Source organism: Ursus americanus, chromosome 7, assembly GCF_024610735.1.
Source record: "Ursus americanus isolate L20-20 chromosome 7, mUrsAme1.1.p, whole genome shotgun sequence".
Taxonomy (NCBI): Eukaryota; Metazoa; Chordata; class Mammalia; order Carnivora; family Ursidae; genus Ursus; species Ursus americanus.
The window spans coordinates 79871708-79892280 of record NC_142133.1 but is presented as its reverse complement, the minus strand read 5'-3'; the positions used below and the strand labels follow the sequence as shown (position 1 = coordinate 79892280).

Genomic DNA, 20573 nt, shown 5'->3' with positions numbered 1-20573 from the left:
AAATATTTTAAAATACAAGAACCCATAATACAATAGAAACATACTCAAAAACAATCTGTAAGTAAGAAGCTCAGTTGGAAGGTGGTGGGATTCTAGTATCTCCTGTTGGGTTTCTGGGACTTACATATCTCTTTTTTAATTCTGGTAGAAAATTGATCCATATTTCAAAACACATATGTTATATACTCATGTACATTCTTCTCAATCAAAAACTGTTTGAATACAATATTCAAAGCATTATGCCAGATGTTACGGAGGACATAAAGATAAGAAGTAATAGTCCCTGTCCTGAAGAACTTGGAATCTGAAGGGAGAAAATTCTAAAAGAAATAAAAGGCCATATATAATAAGTATATAAAAAAAGAAATGTAAACACAAGTGCGTAAATATTCAAATGAGGCAAAAATTTTTTCTGGTTTAGGCAGATCAGTTAAAATGTCACCGAGAAGGGGACAACTGACAGGAGCCTTGGAGAGAGACAATTTGGACAAGGAACCTTGGTAGAGATGGAGAGGGCAGACCTGTGGCAGGCATAACAAGCAAACATGGAGAACTTTAAGCACTCAGGCCACAGAGAAAACAGAGCACATTTTGATGAAAGCACAAAGAATACCTGGGAGAGTAAGAGGGAAAAGATTTTTAGAAAAGCAGGCTACATTTTTAGAGGTCTTAAAAGCTGATGGCTAACTCTGGACGTACTTCATTTATTTATTTATTTATTTATTTATTTATTTATTTATTTATTTATTTTTTTTAAAGATTTTATTTATTTATTTGACAGAGATAGAGACAGCCAGCGAGAGAGGGAACACAAGCAGGGGGAGTGGGAGAGGAAGAAGCAGGCTCATAGCGGAGAAGCCTGATGTGGGGCTCGATCCCATAACGCTGGGATCACGCCCTGAGCCGAAGGCAGGCGCCTAACCGCTGCGCCACCCAGGCACCCCTGGACGTACTTCATTTAGATGCTACAGGACAGTGCAGAAGAGCTCTAGACAGGAAGGTATATTTTTCCACAGCAAAATAATAACTCTCTCAACTTCCACAATCTCCAGGTAAGTGATAAATGCAAAACTGCTATTGGCTTCTTAATTTTCCACATAACATTCATTTTTTAAAAGTTCAGTCAGGAACAAAACCCAATACTTACTGGCTCCAAATATTTGAGTTAAAATACTTTTTTGATGGCTACAGTCAATGTTGTAGGGAGTCTCGCCTGCTTTGTTGGGCCTATAAAGTAACCTCCCATCTTTGGGATTTCGTAAAAGAAGTTCTGCCAGTTTCCGACTCCTCCCACGAATAGCAATATGCAAAGGAGTGTCTCCTTTCTGTAAAATAGACAGGAAATTGGAACCTTCATATACTTTACATATAATATATACAGAGTAACAATTTTCAGGTTTCTGTGAAATAATGAAAAATCTGAACTTTTCATTTTTTCATATACAGTGAACAAATAATCTGAATTTTTATTTCTATCTTCTAATTTTTTTCTCAAGTTCCTCACCTAGCTTTTCTTGGGTTTTATTTCTCCCACAGCCTGCGAGAATGAAGGTCATTCTTCCCTCCTCCCCTCAAGTCACTAAAAGGAAAAGCAACAGGCTTTCTCCTTGCAGCATCTCCTAGGCCATGGATCTACCTTTATCCATCATCCAAATATTTATTGTCCACAATGTCCTCCACTTCCTCAACTACTTTAAATTCTAGTGTACAACTTTCTTCTGCATTTGTCTAGAAAGCGTCACAATCCATGCTGCTATCCCATCTAGCATGAGTGATCTCATCTGCTCCCATCCCCTTTGCCAACCAGCCACCATCAAATGAAGCCCTTACACTTCTTTCTACACTTCTCTCCTTGGAATCCTTCATATCATATCTATCCATGTCTGGCCAGTACAACCTCTTCTGCCCTCCTCACCTTTTACTTCTCTCTATATCAGCCTACCTTCTTTTATTAGAATCCCCAATCACATTAGTATTCACATTCAACACTAATGAAAACATGTAAAAACAAACCAAAAAAAAAAAAAAAGAGAGAGAGACCTTTTCTGCAATGTGTTCTCCCACTTTTTACTTCACAAACACCTCTCTTGAAGACAATGACCTAAAAAGTTAACAAATTAAGTTCTCAGTTCTCATCTACCCTGATCTTTTTAGAACACTAAATGAAAATGACCTGCAATATTCTTCCTATAGCTTCGATGGCACAACCTTATCTTGATTTTGACTCTCCTCTTCTGCTTTGGGTCTACTTCTTCCTTTTCTAGATTATCTTTCCACATCCTAAACACATGGCATAATAACTGTGTATCTTGAGCTCACTCTAGGTAAGGCACTGTGTTGGGTACTCTGGAAGATATAAAGATGGAAGATAAAACAGTCCCTAGCCTTAAACAGCTTACAGTATAACAGGAAGAAATCACATAAACATGCAAATTATAAAACAAAGTAGAATGTGACACGTGCCATAAGAAAAGTAAAGTTCTGTCCTCAGCTTTCATCTTTCTTCCCGTTGATGACCTTAGTCACACCCATGCAATTCTTTTTTCTTGGTAACTACGTGCCAAATTCTCATCATGGGCTTGATTTCTTGTCCAAATTCTAGTCCCACACTTCCCAATGCCTACTGGTGTCAGCCTCCTGAATGTCTCATCAGCCCTCAAACAAAACACATCTAAACCAGATTTCATTATTTTATTTCCCCACCTGAACCCCATCTCTTATCCCCAAACCTGTGAGAAGGTAGAAACATCATCTGTGGCATTTTTGCCAGACACGAGGTTTCTGAAAATGCAGGGAAGATGTTAACACAGCCAGTGTGCAGAACTGAGATCAGGGAGAGGCTAGGTGAAAATAGCATTAATCTTCATTCTGAAATGTATCTGTATGAAATCCTCCATGAAAAGCAAGGATCAGGACTCTTACAGGTTTGTATTCCAAATTCTAGCACGACAGCACCTTACCCGTCCTTGCCAGGTATGTGTTGAATGAATGAACAAATGCTCCAAGTACCATATGCGCTTGTCAGCAAGTATGTGCTAACTCAAGCCAAAGCAACACACAAAAGGATACAGAGACAGAGAACTCCAGGAAACTTAATGAGTATGAAACAAATATTTATAAATGCTATGTTACTGAATTAACGAGGCCATGTGGAATCTTACAGGGCACTTAGCCCAGTGGTTTCTTATTGCAAACTAGGAGACCAGGGCCAGAAACGAGTCAATGTCAGAATGAGAAAAACAGGCAATGCAGGAAGTTTTCTATAAAGCTAAATATATTCAACCCGCAAAATCTCTTGATTTTATGTCATTCCTAGTTTTCAATATCAAAGTTTCCTTTCTTTTATATGAAATTATACAAACATGGTAATAATAAGTGGGAAGATTTTTTTTCTTAAACAATGTTTTTTGATAAAAAGCAAATACATATTAATTCTGTGTTTTTTGTTTAATTGTCACATAAATAATAGAAAGATAAACTTCAATCTATTATGGATTAGAAGAGCCCAAACCATATCACACATTTAGATGGAAAAATTTATTTTTCTTACTTCATATATAAATCAATTCACTCTTTTTATGGGAGCAAATCAGTTGGAAGTAGAGAAAGAATTACACTTAAAATGAAAATCAGGAATCAACTCTATATGAAGTATTAAGCAATTGTTAAATTTACCATAGGAAATATGAACATTTCTCTAAGAGGATTATGGAGAGCACATGGCAGAACATTTTATCTCCTATTAGTGAATATTAACGCTAGTCTGCTCTATCTTTTCCAGCCCCTTGGATTCTTTCCTCCTGTTTGTCTGCAACAAGCTCTACATCTGATGACATTCTCCTTGTATGGCGGTCAATGGCAGCTTCCCATAACTAGTATGAGCAACAGAAGGAAAATCTGATGCAGCCTCTTTAATAGCATGCTAAGCCTGCTCACTCCTCAGCACACTATCAGAACAGCCAAGAAGATATCATAGGACCAAAATCCCACACAGACAGCCCCAGCAAGTAATCTCTCCCTCCACAAAATAAAACCAGACTCCCTTGAGTCCAGCAAATATATAGGTCAGTCTACCAACAGTCTTCCAAAAAGTGTTCTCTCTGCACAGATGTTTTACCTTATCTACAGCAGATACTTTAGCTCCTTTATCTAGCAGCAGCTCTACTACTTCAATATTTCTCATCTTGGTAGCCTTTATAAGTGGTGTTTCACCATCCTGTGGGCACAGATAAGAAGGTTTGCTGGATTAATAGCTCTATTCATAAATGTTTAAAGTCACATCAATGCACATGTAAGAATTCAAACATCTGACTCTGGCACAAAACTATACTGAAAATGTTCTCAAGAAAACATAGCTATAAAAACTAACAAGAAAAATGCTTTTCTTTTCCCAACCAATCATTTGTATCAAAATAATTTTATATCATTCAGCCAAGAATGGATATGCCCAGCTACTTATCAGCCATTTCTGGCAACACTCCCCTGCCCCTCACTGATTTGGCCATTCCCCAGGTTCTACCATTGACACGTGGGGCAGCCCCTCCAGAGACTACTTCCCATTCATACCAGCTCCCCGCCAACCAACCCACAGCTTGGACAGTCAATGTCCAGGCAAGCCAGAGCCTAGATTTTTCAGAGATCTTTACCACCATCACTTCAGTTCTCTGTGCACCTAAGGACCTGTGTGTAACAGGAAAAACAGTTTGGTACAAGAAGCATGCCTCTGGAAAACCCCAAAAAAGTTCATGATTGCTTTTCAAAATCAAATTAAGGGATACAGGAAGAGACCATAGTTCAGCACTGAATTAGGAGACAGAAACCTGGTCAGAACCCAAAGATTGTCACAGTGGCTGACACATAGGTTTAAAAAAAAAATTATTATCAAGGAGCCACCCACACACCAAAAGGTATCCCAGGAAACTTTCTGCACTAGGGTACTAAAGCTACCATAGTACAGGAAGATGCTGGTCCCAATCTCTAGCAGAGAAAATAGGAGTATCTTATGGGTGACTCCACGATTTTGTTCATTAAGAATTCCTGCCAATTCAATCCAAATACATTCATTCCAAATACATTTTCCCCCACAGAAACCTATTACACGTAAGGCCAAATAGTATCACTAAAGTCTTATATAAGTTTTATATTTTTCACATGATTTGACCAAAATAGACAAAAGTGACTGCTTTGGGGAACCAAGAACCACTCACACTGGTCTTTTTAAGAGGAAATGTGTTCTGCATTCCAAATAAAAGCATAAAAGAATTCTGAAAAAATGACCTGTCCACAATTTATGAATAGCTGATATATTTTCTGAAAGTATTTAATTATGAGAACAAATTACACACTATATTTTCTGTGAAAAAGAACTTCTGAAAGGATGCAAAATTACTCAATTTAATATAGATTATTATCAGTAAAATCAGTATAATTCTAATATCAAACAGAAAACGATTGAAAAAAATAAGCAGTATTAATATTCTGCACTGGGTATTGCTAGGAGAACAGAAATGTCCTTGATACCTTTGTGCATATCTCAGTGTCAGGATTGCACTGTAAGATATCTCTCACCATTGTTGCATTTCCTTTCTCTACAGCCCAATACAAAGCAGTTTTGTTGTCCTATATAACAGAAAAAAATCAACAATCACTTCATTTGAAATACAATATTGGAAACTGCTAGTTGTAAACATAAAACATCATTTTTAACATTTCTGCCAGAAAGCATTAATAGATCTTACCAACAAGCAGGAAATATTATTAACCCTTATTCTATCTTGGATGTACTCTTGAGAAATTCTTTATGAAAGATGCCTAAGAAAACAATACCACTTGATATAGAAAGTAGCAACCCCACATACTTGATAAAGCAAAGTATGCTGTGATCAGATTTCTGGGCCCTACACATTCTTGAACAAGTCAAATATTCTGCAAATATTCTGACCCTTGGCTTTTCATCTGCCCGATCTTTTCGAAAGATAATGCATGAGAATGTACTACACAAACAGAAGGTGAATTGTTTTCACCATGTTTTGCTTTCTTAATCCCCACCCACCCTGCACTCATACACCAATCCTGATCTGATCCTTTAAAATCCCATCTAGTTAAAAAAACAAAATTAGATCCAATAGACCATGAAAGGAGAGCTGGAGAACAAAATAAAGTGACTAAAAGGTAGGAAAACAGGATTGACAGACAAAAAGGAATTAGGTAAACTCTAAATAGGGAAGCCAGTAACCATCTTTTAGTGAAACTATAATTTTAATGCCAAAGACAGTCACTGACTTTCCAGGGCTGCCACACTAAGTCTCCCACACCGAAATTTCCCTGGTGGAGTTCCATCACCTCAACAATGTGCAGTAGCTTCCCAACGTTCCTAGCCTGGCCCTCAGACCTCTCCAGCCCTTTCTAGTTCTGCCTCTGTCCCATGCCACGCTCCCCGCTGGCCCGCGGCCAGCCTGACCTTTTTGCCAGCTAAGGAGTACAGTCTTTCCCTTCTCTGTTTTCTTGAATCTCCTCATCCTATCATTCCACTATCCTTGCCTGAAATACCAGCCTTCCTTTTCTCTACCTATCTAAATCTAACTCATCTTTCAAACTTTGCTCAAATTCTACCTTCTCTCAAAAGCCTTCCTTAATGCCTTCTTTTCCCACCTGAAGACTGGTATAGTGGGAAGTTTCACTAGGCAATCAATCAAATACCATCTTATACCAAAAGGCATCACTTTATATGTTTATGTAAAAACACAAAAATAAACGTAAAACAAAGTAAAACCTCCCTAACTAAAATACACATTTCTTACAGGTAAAGGTTTCATGTTAAGTTCCTCATGGCATTTGGCATAATATTTATTAGCCTGATTCAAAAATAGATTTGAGTAAAAGCTAAATTCAAGGGAAAACTAAGTAGAAATGTAGGCTGTCCGACAACAAAATGGACTATTAAGTACAGATTTTTTTTAACCTAAAGCTCTTGAAATATTGGATAAATTCACAAGTTTATGGGAGTTTTACCTAATCTTAGTAACCTTTGTAGCTCTGTGAGCTATGACCGCCTTAAGCAAAGTCCATGGGCACTATCGAGGGGTCCTAAGAAAGGCAAGCAGAATGGGGAAGAAGGAGAAGAAAGATAAAACAGCAAGAATGGAAGAACAACACATGGATGAAGAAGACAAAACAGGGAAAATACTAAAGAAAACAAATAAATTGGATACATTCAAAGTATCAGCAACTGTCTCAGTATCATAAACTACTCATTTCAGGACTGAATATATTTATACACTAGGAAGAGAGATGTATTTGAAAAATATGAGCTTCGAACATGCTCTAATGTCATCTAACATGACATCAATAGAGAAATTCTGTAATAATGGCAGTGAAACTTCATATAGGCATCCATTAAATACATTAAGATCTACTAGCTCATCTCCAGAGAAAACTCAGAAGAATGACATTGTCATCAGCCAACATGTACAAGTGACTGTGGGCAAAGATGACAGCAGCACAGGGGTCACACACACCTGTCCTCTAATGTCTATATCAGCATATTTCTGGAGAAGTGCTCGAACAATTTCCACATGACCGCCTCTGACAGCACCAATCAACACAGTATCCCCACTCTAAAAAGAGAAAAAAAAAAAAAAAAAGGTAAACTGATAATAAGAACAAATAAACACTGTTTTGAAGTTAATCGTACATTAATAGATATTCTTCTGCAAATTTCTTGGGAAAAAGAGTACCTCAAAATAAGAGAAAAATTTTAGTTAACTACCATTAATACCGGACATTAATAGCCCTAGAGTAAGAGACAGGTTATACCTAAAAATGAGGACTCTGAAATTCTACAACAAAAGTTTAGACAGACGAGTTACCAGAAAATAAGCCATACTCTTTGAAGGTGACTGACCTCCCACTACAAATGTACATTAAATTAAATGACACCAGAGCTGTCAATGAACCAAATGAACATTCAGGAATAACATAATACAACACCGTTGGAATAATGCTATATGAAGAAAGCCATGGATTGTAAAAAAGGGAGTTGTAGGGCTAGGGCTTTCAGTGAGTTTATAACCACATTTAAGGGAGAGGGTAGTTCCCAGACTAGTATCCATATTCTAGGCAATCTGGCATTACAAGCCAACAGTGCATAAGACTGACTCATTCCCCATGACAAGGATTAGATGAAGTTCATTACCTCATAAAGACAACTTTTGCCCTAAAATTATATTTACCAAACAACAATTATTATTAATTATATCTTCCTACTACTTCAAATGTAAAATGGCTATTTTGGCAATGGGCATAACTTTTTTTTACTCTAAATTACAAATCAGTTGTAGGAATTTGAGTTGGGCAAGTCTATGAGCTGTGGCTCACCTCAATCCTTAGTGGACCTCAATGGGTTATAAATCAAGATGCAAGTCCTTGAGGATTATTGAATTTAGCATCCTGTGTAGTATCTTAACTACTACAATAAAAGCAGAAATAAACCCAAAGCAAACCAATTTTAGTTGAGAATGTTAGCATTAATATGGTGCCAGAGTAGTAAGTTAATACAAGGTTATAAATATCTCATTCCTTACTACGTGCCATGTACCACTCTAGGTATTGGGAAACAAGACAGACAAGTTCTCAGCTCTAGAAAAACTGACAGTCTAGACGAGACAAACAGACAACATACAATAAACACAAATAAAAAATTAGAAAAATGGCATGTAAATAAATTAAAATATAGTGATGTCATAGAAAGTGACTGGACAGTGACTTTGGATTGGGTCATTTGAGAAGATCTTCTGAGGAGCTCATATTTAAGCTGAGGTCAGAATGACAAGGAGGAAACAGCCACACAGCGATCATGAAGATCAGCATTCCCAGCACAGCATAGCTGGTGAAGAGGTCCTAACGCAGCAACAAGATCAGTTTGTTCTAGAAAGGAAAAAAGTAGTGGAAGCAACCTATTAAAACTGGGGGAAGGGAAGTAGACAGATACAGTATGTGTTCTGGAGGTAGAGCCAACGGGACCTGCTGAAGAATTAGATGTGGTGGGTGGGGAAGAGAAATCAAGGCTAATGCATAGAACTTGGGGCGTTAACAACAGGGTGAATGGTGATGTCATTCACTCAGATGGAGAACACTGAAGGAAAAGCAGGGTTGGGATGAACCAAACAAGACATCTGCTTTGCTGTAACTTTTAAAACCCATCAAACATTCAAGCAGACAGTTCAAGTACAGTTGGAAATGCAAGTGTAGAGTTCTGAGAAAAGATTAGAGCAAGAGGTACAACTTTGAAAATTCTAAGTGTAACTGAAGCCTTGGGAAAATGAATAACACCAGCCATGAGCAACACTACAGTCACAGACATCAAGGACAGTGACAGATTAACAATACATGTGACATTTTCAGTAACAAAATTATCTGACAAAGATTAAAAAGAACACCCTTCACAAAGATTGAATACATTTTAACTTCTCAGTTTCAGAGGTAGAAATAAAACTTATCTTTTATTAAAAGGCATACATGAAGAATCCTGAAAGGTGTGAGAAGTTAAGATAATCTTCCATCATGTTACCACTAGAAGAAAAATCTCAAATAGGTAACCTACCCTATCAGGTATGTTCACATATGTTCCAGCATCGAGGAGATCCTGTACAATCTCTGTATGTCCCTCCTTTGATGCAATCATCAAAGCTGTATTTCCATCCTTATCTGTTAAATTTACATTTGGATTCCTCTTCAAAATTTCCTTTACTGACTGTGTGTAGCCTCCTTTTACTGCCACAATCAGTGCAGTCATTGAATTCTAAAAAACAAAAACCAGCCCAAGAAATCAGTATAATCTAGAAAAAATATGATTTATGCCACAGTTATAAAACTGATGTTTTCCAAAAGGTGGTCTATTATTAACAGTGATATCTGATAAAGAAATGCCAATATAAATAACCAGTCACATACCAAAACCGGCTAGGGAGCCTATTTTCTGTTTTTGAAGATACATTAATTTTCTTGAGTCAACAGGATAGTTACAACATTCAACTCTTCAAATGATAATCTGAAACTGGATTTGCTGACAATAAACAGACCCTCTCACTAATATAATGAGATGAGATGGGATGATTCAAAAGGAAACACATTCTAAATTAAAATAATCCAAAATAAGGTGAACCAGGCTTCAAACAAAGAATTGTTTACAATAAAAATCTGTAGGAAAACTGAAGTAAAACAATGAATTAATAGCTATAGGATATTTCAGTAAAGTATAATATATTCTTCTGTCTTTCACAGTGATCAAGAAACCACATTTTCAAAAATGATCTCATTTTTATGGTTCTTTTAAAAGCTGCACATCTGGGGCACCTGGGTGGCTCAGATGGTTAAGTGGCCAACTCTTGATTTCAGCTCAGATTATGATCTCAGAGTCCTGGGATCGTGCCCCACATCAGGCTCCACACTCGGCAGGGAGCCTGCCTGTGGATTTTCTCTCTCTCTCTCTCTCTCTCTCCCTCTGCCCCTCCCCCTGCTTGCATGCTCTCTTTCTCTCTCTCTAAATAAAAATAAATCTTAAAAAAAAAAAATAGAAGCTGCACATCTAATTTATAGCAATACATCACTTAATAGAAGAACCTGACTCATTAACGAAAAAAGTATTTAAGGTTGCTTCCTGAAAAACTGATCTATATTGAGATGTCATATAACTTCCTTATTGAAATATTTCAGTCATTAGATCAGCCTCCCAAACTGAGTCATAATTCTCTCACATATTAAAATAATATAGCCTTTTAAAATCCTGCAAGAATCAAAAATCATAGAAATAAGCCACTTATCCTCTGGATAAACTGTCCAGAAAAAAGGAAAGTGAAAGGTATGAACTTCATGACCGTCTAAGAATCATGCTCAGGGGCACCTGGGTGGCTCAGTTGTTGGGCGTCTGCCTTTGGCCCAGGGCGTGATCCCAGGGTCCTGGGATCGAGCCCCACATCGGGCTCCCTGCTCCGCTGGGAGCCTGCTTCTTCCTTTCCCACTCCCCCTGCTTGTGTTCCCTCTCTCACTGGCTGTCTCTCTCTGTCAAATAAATAAACAAAATCTTAAAAAAAAAAAAAAAGAATCATGCTCTTTCTCCACATAGCCACATAGCACTAAAATATTATATACTCTGTAAAGGTCAGCAATTAGTAGCATCTGCCAATATGGAAAATAGGAGGAACTGGTTGGTATTAAGCCAAGTGTGATTTAGAGTCCACTTTTGTTACAATGCAGCCAGAGATTTGGTAGTTTCCCTTCTCAATACTTTATGATTCATCTCATAGAATACTTAATTTTATGAAGAATATTCTATATTATTTCTTGTGCATAAATATCATTTCCTTTAACCATAATCTCACAAGTTCAAGGGAAAAGCCATCCGTTAGGCTTCTCCAGTACCCCCAGCACATTTGGCACAGGGCTGCGCACACAGCAGGTGCTCAATATGGAATTAATAATTGCTACTAGGTAGGATGTATTGAACCAATTTTTAAGCTTTCTAGGTTTTGACGGCTGATCTCTGACATTTTTAAATCTATTAGAGGAGGAAAATAAGTCACAGCTAAAAATATCCAAAAAATTATAATATTATTTTGATTGATTTAAAGAATATTTCACTACTGATTCAATCAATAGTAAGATTACTGTAAGATGTTCTTTATAGTTTTAGCCTCCCAAAATTTACATGCATTAGCAACAGATCCTTAAAAGCATATATTTACAGTACACACTATCTAGAACATAATATATTTATCAGGATAGTAGAAAGAAAATGCTTGTTTTTCCTAAGTATCACTTAAGAACTACAGGGAAAATTTTCTAGACATATACTAAGAAAGAATATTCTCTCCCTTAAAACTAAAAACATATCTCTATTACAGGGTTTATTAAACAGAAAAGATACTTACAGCTCCTTCTTGATCAACATCAGCTCCCATGGCCAATAAATGTTTAACACACTCCAAATGACCCTTCCGTGCAGCCCAAACAAGAGGGGTAGTTCCATACTATAAAAAATTAATAATAAATGTAAAATTATTATCAGAGCTGTAGTAAAAGAAACTTTCTCAACACAAATTTTAATAAAAATCATATTGAGTATTCTTAAATTACTGTTTATACAAATTATAATTTTAATCCTGGATAAGCCACATTTTCCCCAGTCTCCTTCTCCTGAAGAGATGATTAACCACTACATGAAACTTAACCAATTTTAACTTCAATAATTAGTGACAATTTTTCCATCATAAAGTCATACAGCCTCTAATTTTCAACAAGCTTTCACTGCTTCCTGTATCTTGTGAAATACAATTTAAAGTCCAACAGTGTGACTATAGGCAAAAATAACAACCAAATGACAAATACAATTCTAAGTACTTTACATGGGTTAACTCATGTAATCCACATCACACAAAAAAGGAGAATTTGAAATATCACTTTTTCACAGAGAGCAAATGAGGCCCTGAGAAATTAATTACAGGTTTAAAGTCACAAAACTATTAAGAGGTAGAAAAAGACCCATGACCCCAACAGGCCTGCTTCAGTCTGTGCTCTTAACCACCACCCGCAAATCAGCCACTAAACTTGATAAAATAAAGTTCCCTAGAAACTGCACTTAAAAGCACCTTTAGCTGGAATGTGATTCAAAAGATATCAGAGAATGTACATTATGCATAAAAGCAATGCTCTGTCTTTGGGGAGTCTGGCAATCAAAAGACACATGAATACCCACAATGATCCTAAACTACATGAGACTACAGATTGAAATAAACATGTAATAAACACCTACTTTCTATAACGGCTTGTCCAACAAAACTTTCTATGCTGATGGAAATGCTCTATAATTCTGCACTGGCCAATACAGTAGCCACTAGTCTCATATGGCTATTGAGCACTTGAAACGTGGCAAGTACGACTGAGGAACTTTGTTTTTATATTTTCTGTGTTTAGTACAGATACATGGTACTGCACACAGGAGGTACTAAACATTTTCTCAAAATGTCAGAGTGACAGAGTAGTAGCATAATACCTGATTCTGGAGGGACACTGAATGCGAGGTCATATAAAGCATTTCTCAATAGGCCAGAAGGAGAAATTAAAGATTTCACCATCATACTAAAGTGTCAAATCAGAAACATCAACAGAGAGAACCATATCCACTTCGGACATAAAATAAAACCTCACTAGTCTGCATTAAAAGACAGCCAATCTTGATGAGTGCGGTATTGTATGCTAAGTGATGAAGCACTGAATTCTACTCCTGAAACCAACATTGCATTGTATGTTAACTAACTAGAGTTTAAACAAGAATTTGAAAAGAAAAAAAAAAAAATAGAAGACAGCCATTCTGAATTAACGAACAGTCCCAAATAAAATTTTTAAGTGACACGTTGTAAGTATTTGCAATAGTCTCTTTACAGTCCTTGTTAACCTATTATTTTAGATAATACTTTTTAAAAATGAGCATAACCTACATAAAGTGTATAAAATACATCAATCTAGGAGGCACCTGGGTGTCTCAGTTGGTTAATCATTTGACTTTGGCTCAGATCATGATCTCAGGGTCCTAGGATTGAGCCTGGTGGGTCAGGCTCCATGCTCAGCAGGGAGTCTGCTTCTCACTCTTCCTCTGCCCCTCCCTCCACTCTCTCTCACTCTCAAATACAAAATCTAAAAAAATAAATAAAATAAAATACATCTATCTTAAATGTACTACTTGATTTTTCTACATATGTATACACCCATAAAAGCACCATGCAGATTAACATAAGATGATTCCCGACATTGCCATCAGGTTAAGCAATACTGTTTTACTTAAATTTATGCTCAGAATATATTCCAATTATCAAAAATGTCTAATTATTAGCTATTTTCCTATATTTCACTGAACTGTTATTAATTTGAAAAGATTACAGTTGCCCACAATGTGTCAAGTTCTAATTAAATAAATACTTATCAAATGTTTAGGATGAATATTAAGGATTTAAAATTGAATAGAACAAAATTCTGAAAAATTTTCTGAAGCGGATGGCAAATGAGTGTGAAGGATGAACAGAAAGTAAAGCAGACGAGGAGGGGAGAGCTCTCTACACTGAAAGAGCACACACAAAGGCATGGAAGGGCTAAAAACAGATGAATCCAGGAACCCACATCCTCTGGCAGTCTAACAAGCAAGGCAGTGTTAGGGTTCAGATGGCAGGAGAAAGGGCAGAAAGGGAGTCAAGGCCTGTCTTCACACATCATACAAGGGATTGATGTCTTCAGCATTTTAGGCATGAGAGAGAGAGAGAAAACTAAACCTAAATTTTACAAAGATCACTCTGGCAACCATACATAGAAAGCAGCTTAGGACTACAGTTAGGAATAAGAGTTACAATAGAAAATTCAAGTAATGAAAATATAGAATCATCCCTATCTATTTTTCAGAGAATGATGAATGTGATGTAAAAAAAACAATGGAGGGACATCCAGTAGGTAATATGTGTAAGGAATCCACCTATGAGGTATCTATCTATATAAAATACATTCATAAATATAAATAGAAGATTCGCCAGCACAGTCTCATGAGATCATATGTAAAAACTTGCACATACTGAGTAGACACAATATGGACTGGAACCTGGAAAGATCCCGCTGACCTACCTTATCGGAGCAGTTGACTTTAGCACCATTTTGCAGTAAAAGATGCACTATATCTGCATGGCCTCTCCCTGCTGCCCAAATGATTGGGTAAACACTGTACTGCTGGGAGACAGGCAGGTGGGGAAGTAGGTAGACGGAGATGAAGAGGAAGGATGCAAGGGAGGGAGGGAAAGAAAAATCTTTTAGGTGGGTATTTACAACACACATTTGCTAAGAATAGTAAATAATAAAGGGAGTAATACAAAGTAATATTTTAAAAAATCAAGTTACAGATCATTCTGCACTTTACAAAAACATATAATACTCATAAGACACAGTAAGCTAATAAAATGCACTCAACCTTAAATACATATATATTTATATATATAATATTTAATAAGTATATATATTTATTTTTACAGATTAATGTATTTAATATGATTATCTAGCCAAGAGGAAAGACTAATAAGAGAAAGGTATAATTCTTCCAATAACTTATATAATCCTATTAACTTGAGTAAGTTTCTCCTTTTTTCAGCTTTACGGAGGTATAACTGACAAAATCGCAAGATATTTAAAGTGTACAACATGATGATCTGACATATGTATACAGTATAAAAGGATGTCCTCCATCAGAAGGATAATCTCTCAATCTGCAGTCTGAGATCAAGTCTCAAGCAGAGTAGTAATGCATGTATTACCATGTAAAGAAATGTACAGAAAAATGGTATGGCTATTTGGTAAACACCCCTTTTCTTTAAATAAGTTTAGATTAAGAATGCATACCCACAGAAAACAGGCAAGATGACTTTGAAATGTTATATAGCTACAATTAACATTTAAGCTCTAAGAGTTGCCTTTTTGTTGGTAAAAGCTGAGAAATAAGCTTAGCTTGAGAAAAAAATTCTCATTGTGATTTGAAATCACATCCTGCATTATTATTTTTAAGAGCTAGATAATTTCTATCCAATATGAAGTCTAAAATATAATCAGCCTTAAGTATTACCTAAAAGAACTTACCACTTATATTACAGTGAAATTTTTGTGAACGCTTACCAAACCAGTGACACTTGGATTGGCACCATGAGAAAGAAGCAACTCTACCACTTCAGTACGGCCTTTGTAACATGCCCACATAAGAGCTGTCCATCCTCCCTAAGGAAAAAAGGATTGGGGGAGAGAAAACTTTTGGTCATCTCCAAGCAAAAAAAAGCCATTAATGAAGTTCTTTCTTTAAATATTTCTATACAAAACCATGGTGTATTAAGGCACTGCTATGTAGTTTTAAATTCCCAAGCTCCCCAAATACACAATAGTATCTGAAATAAGTCAAATCTCTTAATTCCAGACATGATTACTCCAAATTTTCACTATATCATGGAAACTAAAATAGAGAACATTCATGTTAGATTTTTCAAATTTCCAAGATTTATTTTGGTTGTCCAAAAATTTTTTCTTCGAAACACTATGTCCCTAGATATTCCTGTATGAGTCTAGACTTTTTCTAAAGAGGATTTCTAGCAATCATATTCAACCCCCGCATTTAAACACATCCTGTAAATCCCATATCATTACAGCACCTCTTGCTAAAAAAGAGAGGATACTGAGGCAGAGATCTGCAGATCACGACTTCCATGAAGTCACGATGACATTCTGTTTTCTAAACTACAAGAGCAATTTTCTTTTCTTTTTTATTTTAAGCAATTTTCTCTTCAGCTATAATGCAATTCAGTAAAAAAGACCAATGTAATCAAATCATACAAAGAAATAAATGTTTTGGTTTTTTTTAAACCAGCATTTAAATCCACATTTGGTTCTGAGAACATAAATCACTTAATCCTTCTGAGTCTCTTTCATCATCACCAAAAAGGAGATTAAAAAAATACTTGCCCCGATCTGAAAAAGGCACAATTGTAGAAAGGGCAAACAGATCAGTGGTGGCCAGCGGCTGAGGAGTGGATGGAGGGGATAATTATAAAGGAGCGGGTGGGGGTACTGTTGAGGTGGTAGAACTGCTCTGTGTAGAACGTGGTGGTGACATAAGACATTACGCACCTGTCAAAACCCACAGAACTGTACACCACAGGAGTGAATTTTACTGTATGCAAATTTTTTAAAAATCAGCCAGAATATGGAAAGAAAAAATTGAATACAGACTGAGCCAAATGAATCTAACTATATTACAAATGAATCACATAATCACATAACTACTTAGAAGCTAACCCTAGGTAACTTCGGAAAGCAATATTTTGACTGAATACTGTAATGTTAAAGACAGAAAGAACTGTACACAAACACTGTATTGGTAAATCTGTTTCTCTCAGAGTATCGATTAGAAATTCTGGAACTGCTTTATTTGTATACTAGAGTTGAACCAGTAAGTAAATATATTGTGTGGATAATAGAGCCAGATTTCTCACCACCAGAGAAGAGTTACAAATTAAGGAAAGGGAAAAGGTTATAATGAATTGGGTTGGCAGTATCAACCTGGTCTCTTTAAAAGAAAAATACATGCACAAATACAGAAATAGATGCATGTATATACAAGAGTTAGTATACAGACATATATTTTCTTCTATGTCTATCCACTGAGAAGGACTACAAGTAGTGATACCCCAGTAACAATAAGCTCACCTAACACCTAAACCAAGATACTGGTTTCTCAATACCATTTTCCAATAAAAGAAACCATGGTTCCTTGGAAAACTGATTGATTCCAGGGCTGATAACCAGGAAAATAAGCCAGGAAAAATACAAGATAAATCTGGGCCTGAAGTATGTGATGCCAGAAAGTAAGAAGTGCTTTAAAAAAAAAAAAAAAAAAAAAGGCATCCCAAAGGGCAAAAAAGCTCCCAATGGTCAAAGTTGGAACAACCTGAGCAGGAAAGTAAGTACACAACTAGATTATAACCTAAAGAATAAAATAAATACTCATCAGACTATATATATCTAAAGATAATCTAACTACATACAGATACATAGAGAGAGACATGGAAAGAGAAAGATCTCTTCCTTACAGAAGAATCCAAATTAATCAATGTATAGGGAATGAAGGAAGTAGAAAAATCACCATTATAATACCAAAGATACATTGGTAGATGTTAAAACAAATGAGTGAAAGTTTAATCAAAAGCAGGACATTTGTATAGTTTCAAAGTATCTTCTTCAAAATACTTAGCAATTACAAAAGGGGAAATAGTAATCTTACAGTGAAGAAATCTCGCAGACACTACCTTAACCAAGAGATCAAGGTTAACATCAGTGACAGTTTGCTATCATGTACCTAGAAGTGGTGCACTGAGAAGAGAATACCATCTCTGTGCTATCCTTCCCAACAAAGCACAATCTCAATCTAATCATGAGATACATCAAACAATCTAAATTAAGAGACATCCTAAAAATGCCAGAGGAGGGGCACCTGGGTGGCTCAGCTGGTTAAGCCTCTGCCATCTGCTCAAATGATCATGATCTCAGGGTTCTGGGATCAAGCCCCCAATCCAGTGCCCTGCTCAGCGGGGAGACTGCTTCTCCCTCTCCTTCTGCCCCTCCCCCTGCTCTTATGCACTCACTCCCTCTCCTTCTAATAAAAAAAATTTTTTTAATAAAATAAAATAATAAAAAATAAAAATGCCAGAGGAGTAATCTTCAAAAGGGTCAAGGTCATAAAAGACAAGGAAAGGATGACAATTTATCTAGGTTGAATTATAGAGCTTGGCATTTAGTCAAGTCTTACATACACCAACATTTTAATCTTTAAAATGCCTGCCCAGAATTGTTTTAATATCATGCTCTCCTTTTAATTTGTGTAATGTCTCCCTACGCAACAATCGAGGCGGAAACTATGCCCAAATTTGCAAAATGAAAAGATTAGAACTGAATACCTTTAGTTTAGCGCCCACAAAGGTCCTCTTAAGAAAAAAATCCTTACATTAAAAAAAAAAAAAATCCTCACTAGACTTTGAGATGTTATATCCTGGTTCTTCCTGAATCCCAAGACAACCCCTGGCGGTCACTCTCCTCTCCTACACAAGTCCCAGGGACTTTGTCTTCCCTCACAGGTCAGTAGTTACTACCACCCACCCAATCCTGTGAAGTTAGGGTCCCTCAACACTAACTATTCAGGGAGACAAAGCCTTCAGTTTCCCCAGGAAATAAAGAAACATATGGAAAACTAAAAAAGCTTAAGGTCATTTTGTACAAATCTTACTAAATTTGACACATTCATAATGTGTACTTTAGAGTTCCTAACTCCCTATTAAAATATGTGGAAGAGCAATAGAGCAGAAAATCTTTGGAGTAAGGCAGACCTGGGTTCAAAACTCAGCCTGATTGCTTTGGGCAAAGGGCACTTCTTCCAGTTTCAATTTCCTGAACTGTATACATTGAGAACAAAATTAATCCCTAGCCCAGAGGATTGTTCTGAGAAGTCAATTAACCACAGAGAAGCTAAAGCACATAAAGAGACCAGGCATAGAAGAGGTACCTAACATTAATTCATCTGATGAACTGATTTGGTGCCTTTAATAAAATATTGAGAACTAGGTAACTCCACACATTTCCTTTCTACTTTATATACCAGTAAGATGAGAACACCACATTTTACTCTTGCCTGCCATACCAACCCATCCTCTACCTAGGATACTGACATCATGATCTTCTCTCCCTAAACTTTTATAGCAATATACTTTAACTTCTTTTCAGAAATAAGTAGGATATAAACAGTTCTGTATCTTCCTGTAAAAATAAATATACCACCTACTTAAGTCTGAGATTACATTTAAGATCATAGAGGTAAACACACTGTGTAAAATAATAGTAAGTACAAGATGGCAGAATGCTGCAGTTTCTTAAGAACTCAGACTGCCTGCACTTCATAAAGCGTTATCAGCAAAGTGGCACGTGCATTACACATCAAGGCAGATCAATTCCTTTCTCTCTTCCACTGTTAAAATCAACTTTGGAAAAGGCTGAATGTTTTGCAGAATAAATAAGCTAGAAATGATCTCTTTCTTCATCTTTATGTTTTAAGAAGATGACAGGAGCAAATAAGAGCTAAGATAATTAATCATATCTTGTTAAACTTGTGTATAGATGCCATGTCTGAACACAATTACATTTTTAAAATAAATTTATAAATATTATTCTGAAAGTTATAACTTTAAACAACTGAAAATATTTTTAAAACTATACTGTGCCTCTTAAAGTTCCTCTTAAAGGAAACCGTTCTAAGTTTTAAAACATTGGTACGTTGAAAGCTAATGAGCTGTTTTTAATAATATTTCTGAATTTTAAACTCTGAAATAAACTGAAAATGATGACTAAGAATATTCTAAAACATGGTCATTACATCACCTGGGTTTTCACACATTCTTGAGAGTCGTTTCAATGCCCAGCCCCATATCCTAAAAGCATTATTATAATATAATCTCACACACAAAAATACAATGTTCTAGACAGATCTATTACTGTCAGTAAGATTCCAGCTAATTAAACAACATATCATAACCAGCGTACATACCATATCGCGGTGCTCCAAGTTGACCCCACATTTAAGCAGTTCTTCCACAATATGCACGTGCCCTTCCTTTGATGCTGATATAAGCGCTGTCCAGTTATCCTTAAACACACAGTCACCAATGTTACCATTTCAGAACCAAAAATAACAATGCAAAGTGAGGAAAAATAAATTCAAGTTTACATACCAAATGATCATACCAAATTGACATGATTTGACCCACTCTGAACTACTCTAAAATAACACTGCAGCGCAAGCTGTTAAGAACATATCCGGCATCCCGGCAGTGGTACAAAAGTGCTTTCACAACTGCTTGGTCAGTCTTTTCACTGGACATTTAATCACACACTGTGTTTTTTAAAAACAGAAAAGATGACTATCAAAACCTTAAAGCTAATCCTTGTGGCTGGCAACCATT

The 20573-nt window shown here is 36.3% G+C and overlaps 1 protein-coding gene across 8 annotated transcripts in view; it reads right to left on the bottom strand.

The window, feature by feature from the left end:
* The window catches only part of KIDINS220 (kinase D interacting substrate 220), a 95634-nt gene that overhangs the window by 59955 nt on the left and 15106 nt on the right, over positions 1-20573 (bottom strand). For 5 of the 8 annotated variants that reach the window (XM_045776000.2, XM_045776003.2, XM_045776004.2 and 2 more), the window contains exons 4-12: positions 20159-20257; positions 15697-15795; positions 14662-14763; positions 11928-12026; positions 9602-9799; positions 7518-7616; positions 5521-5619; positions 4118-4216; positions 1148-1325 (exon numbers count right to left, since the gene is read on the bottom strand). In XM_045776000.2, coding sequence (XP_045631956.2) covers positions 1148-1325; positions 4118-4216; positions 5521-5619; positions 7518-7616; positions 9602-9799; positions 11928-12026; positions 14662-14763; positions 15697-15795; positions 20159-20257 — 1072 coding nt within the window. The remainder of the gene's footprint in view (positions 1-1147; positions 1326-4117; positions 4217-5520; positions 5620-7517; positions 7617-9601; positions 9800-11927; positions 12027-14661; positions 14764-15696; positions 15796-20158; positions 20258-20573) is intronic. The other 3 variants (XM_045776002.2, XM_045776006.2, XM_045776008.2) reach the window with 1 other exon arrangement.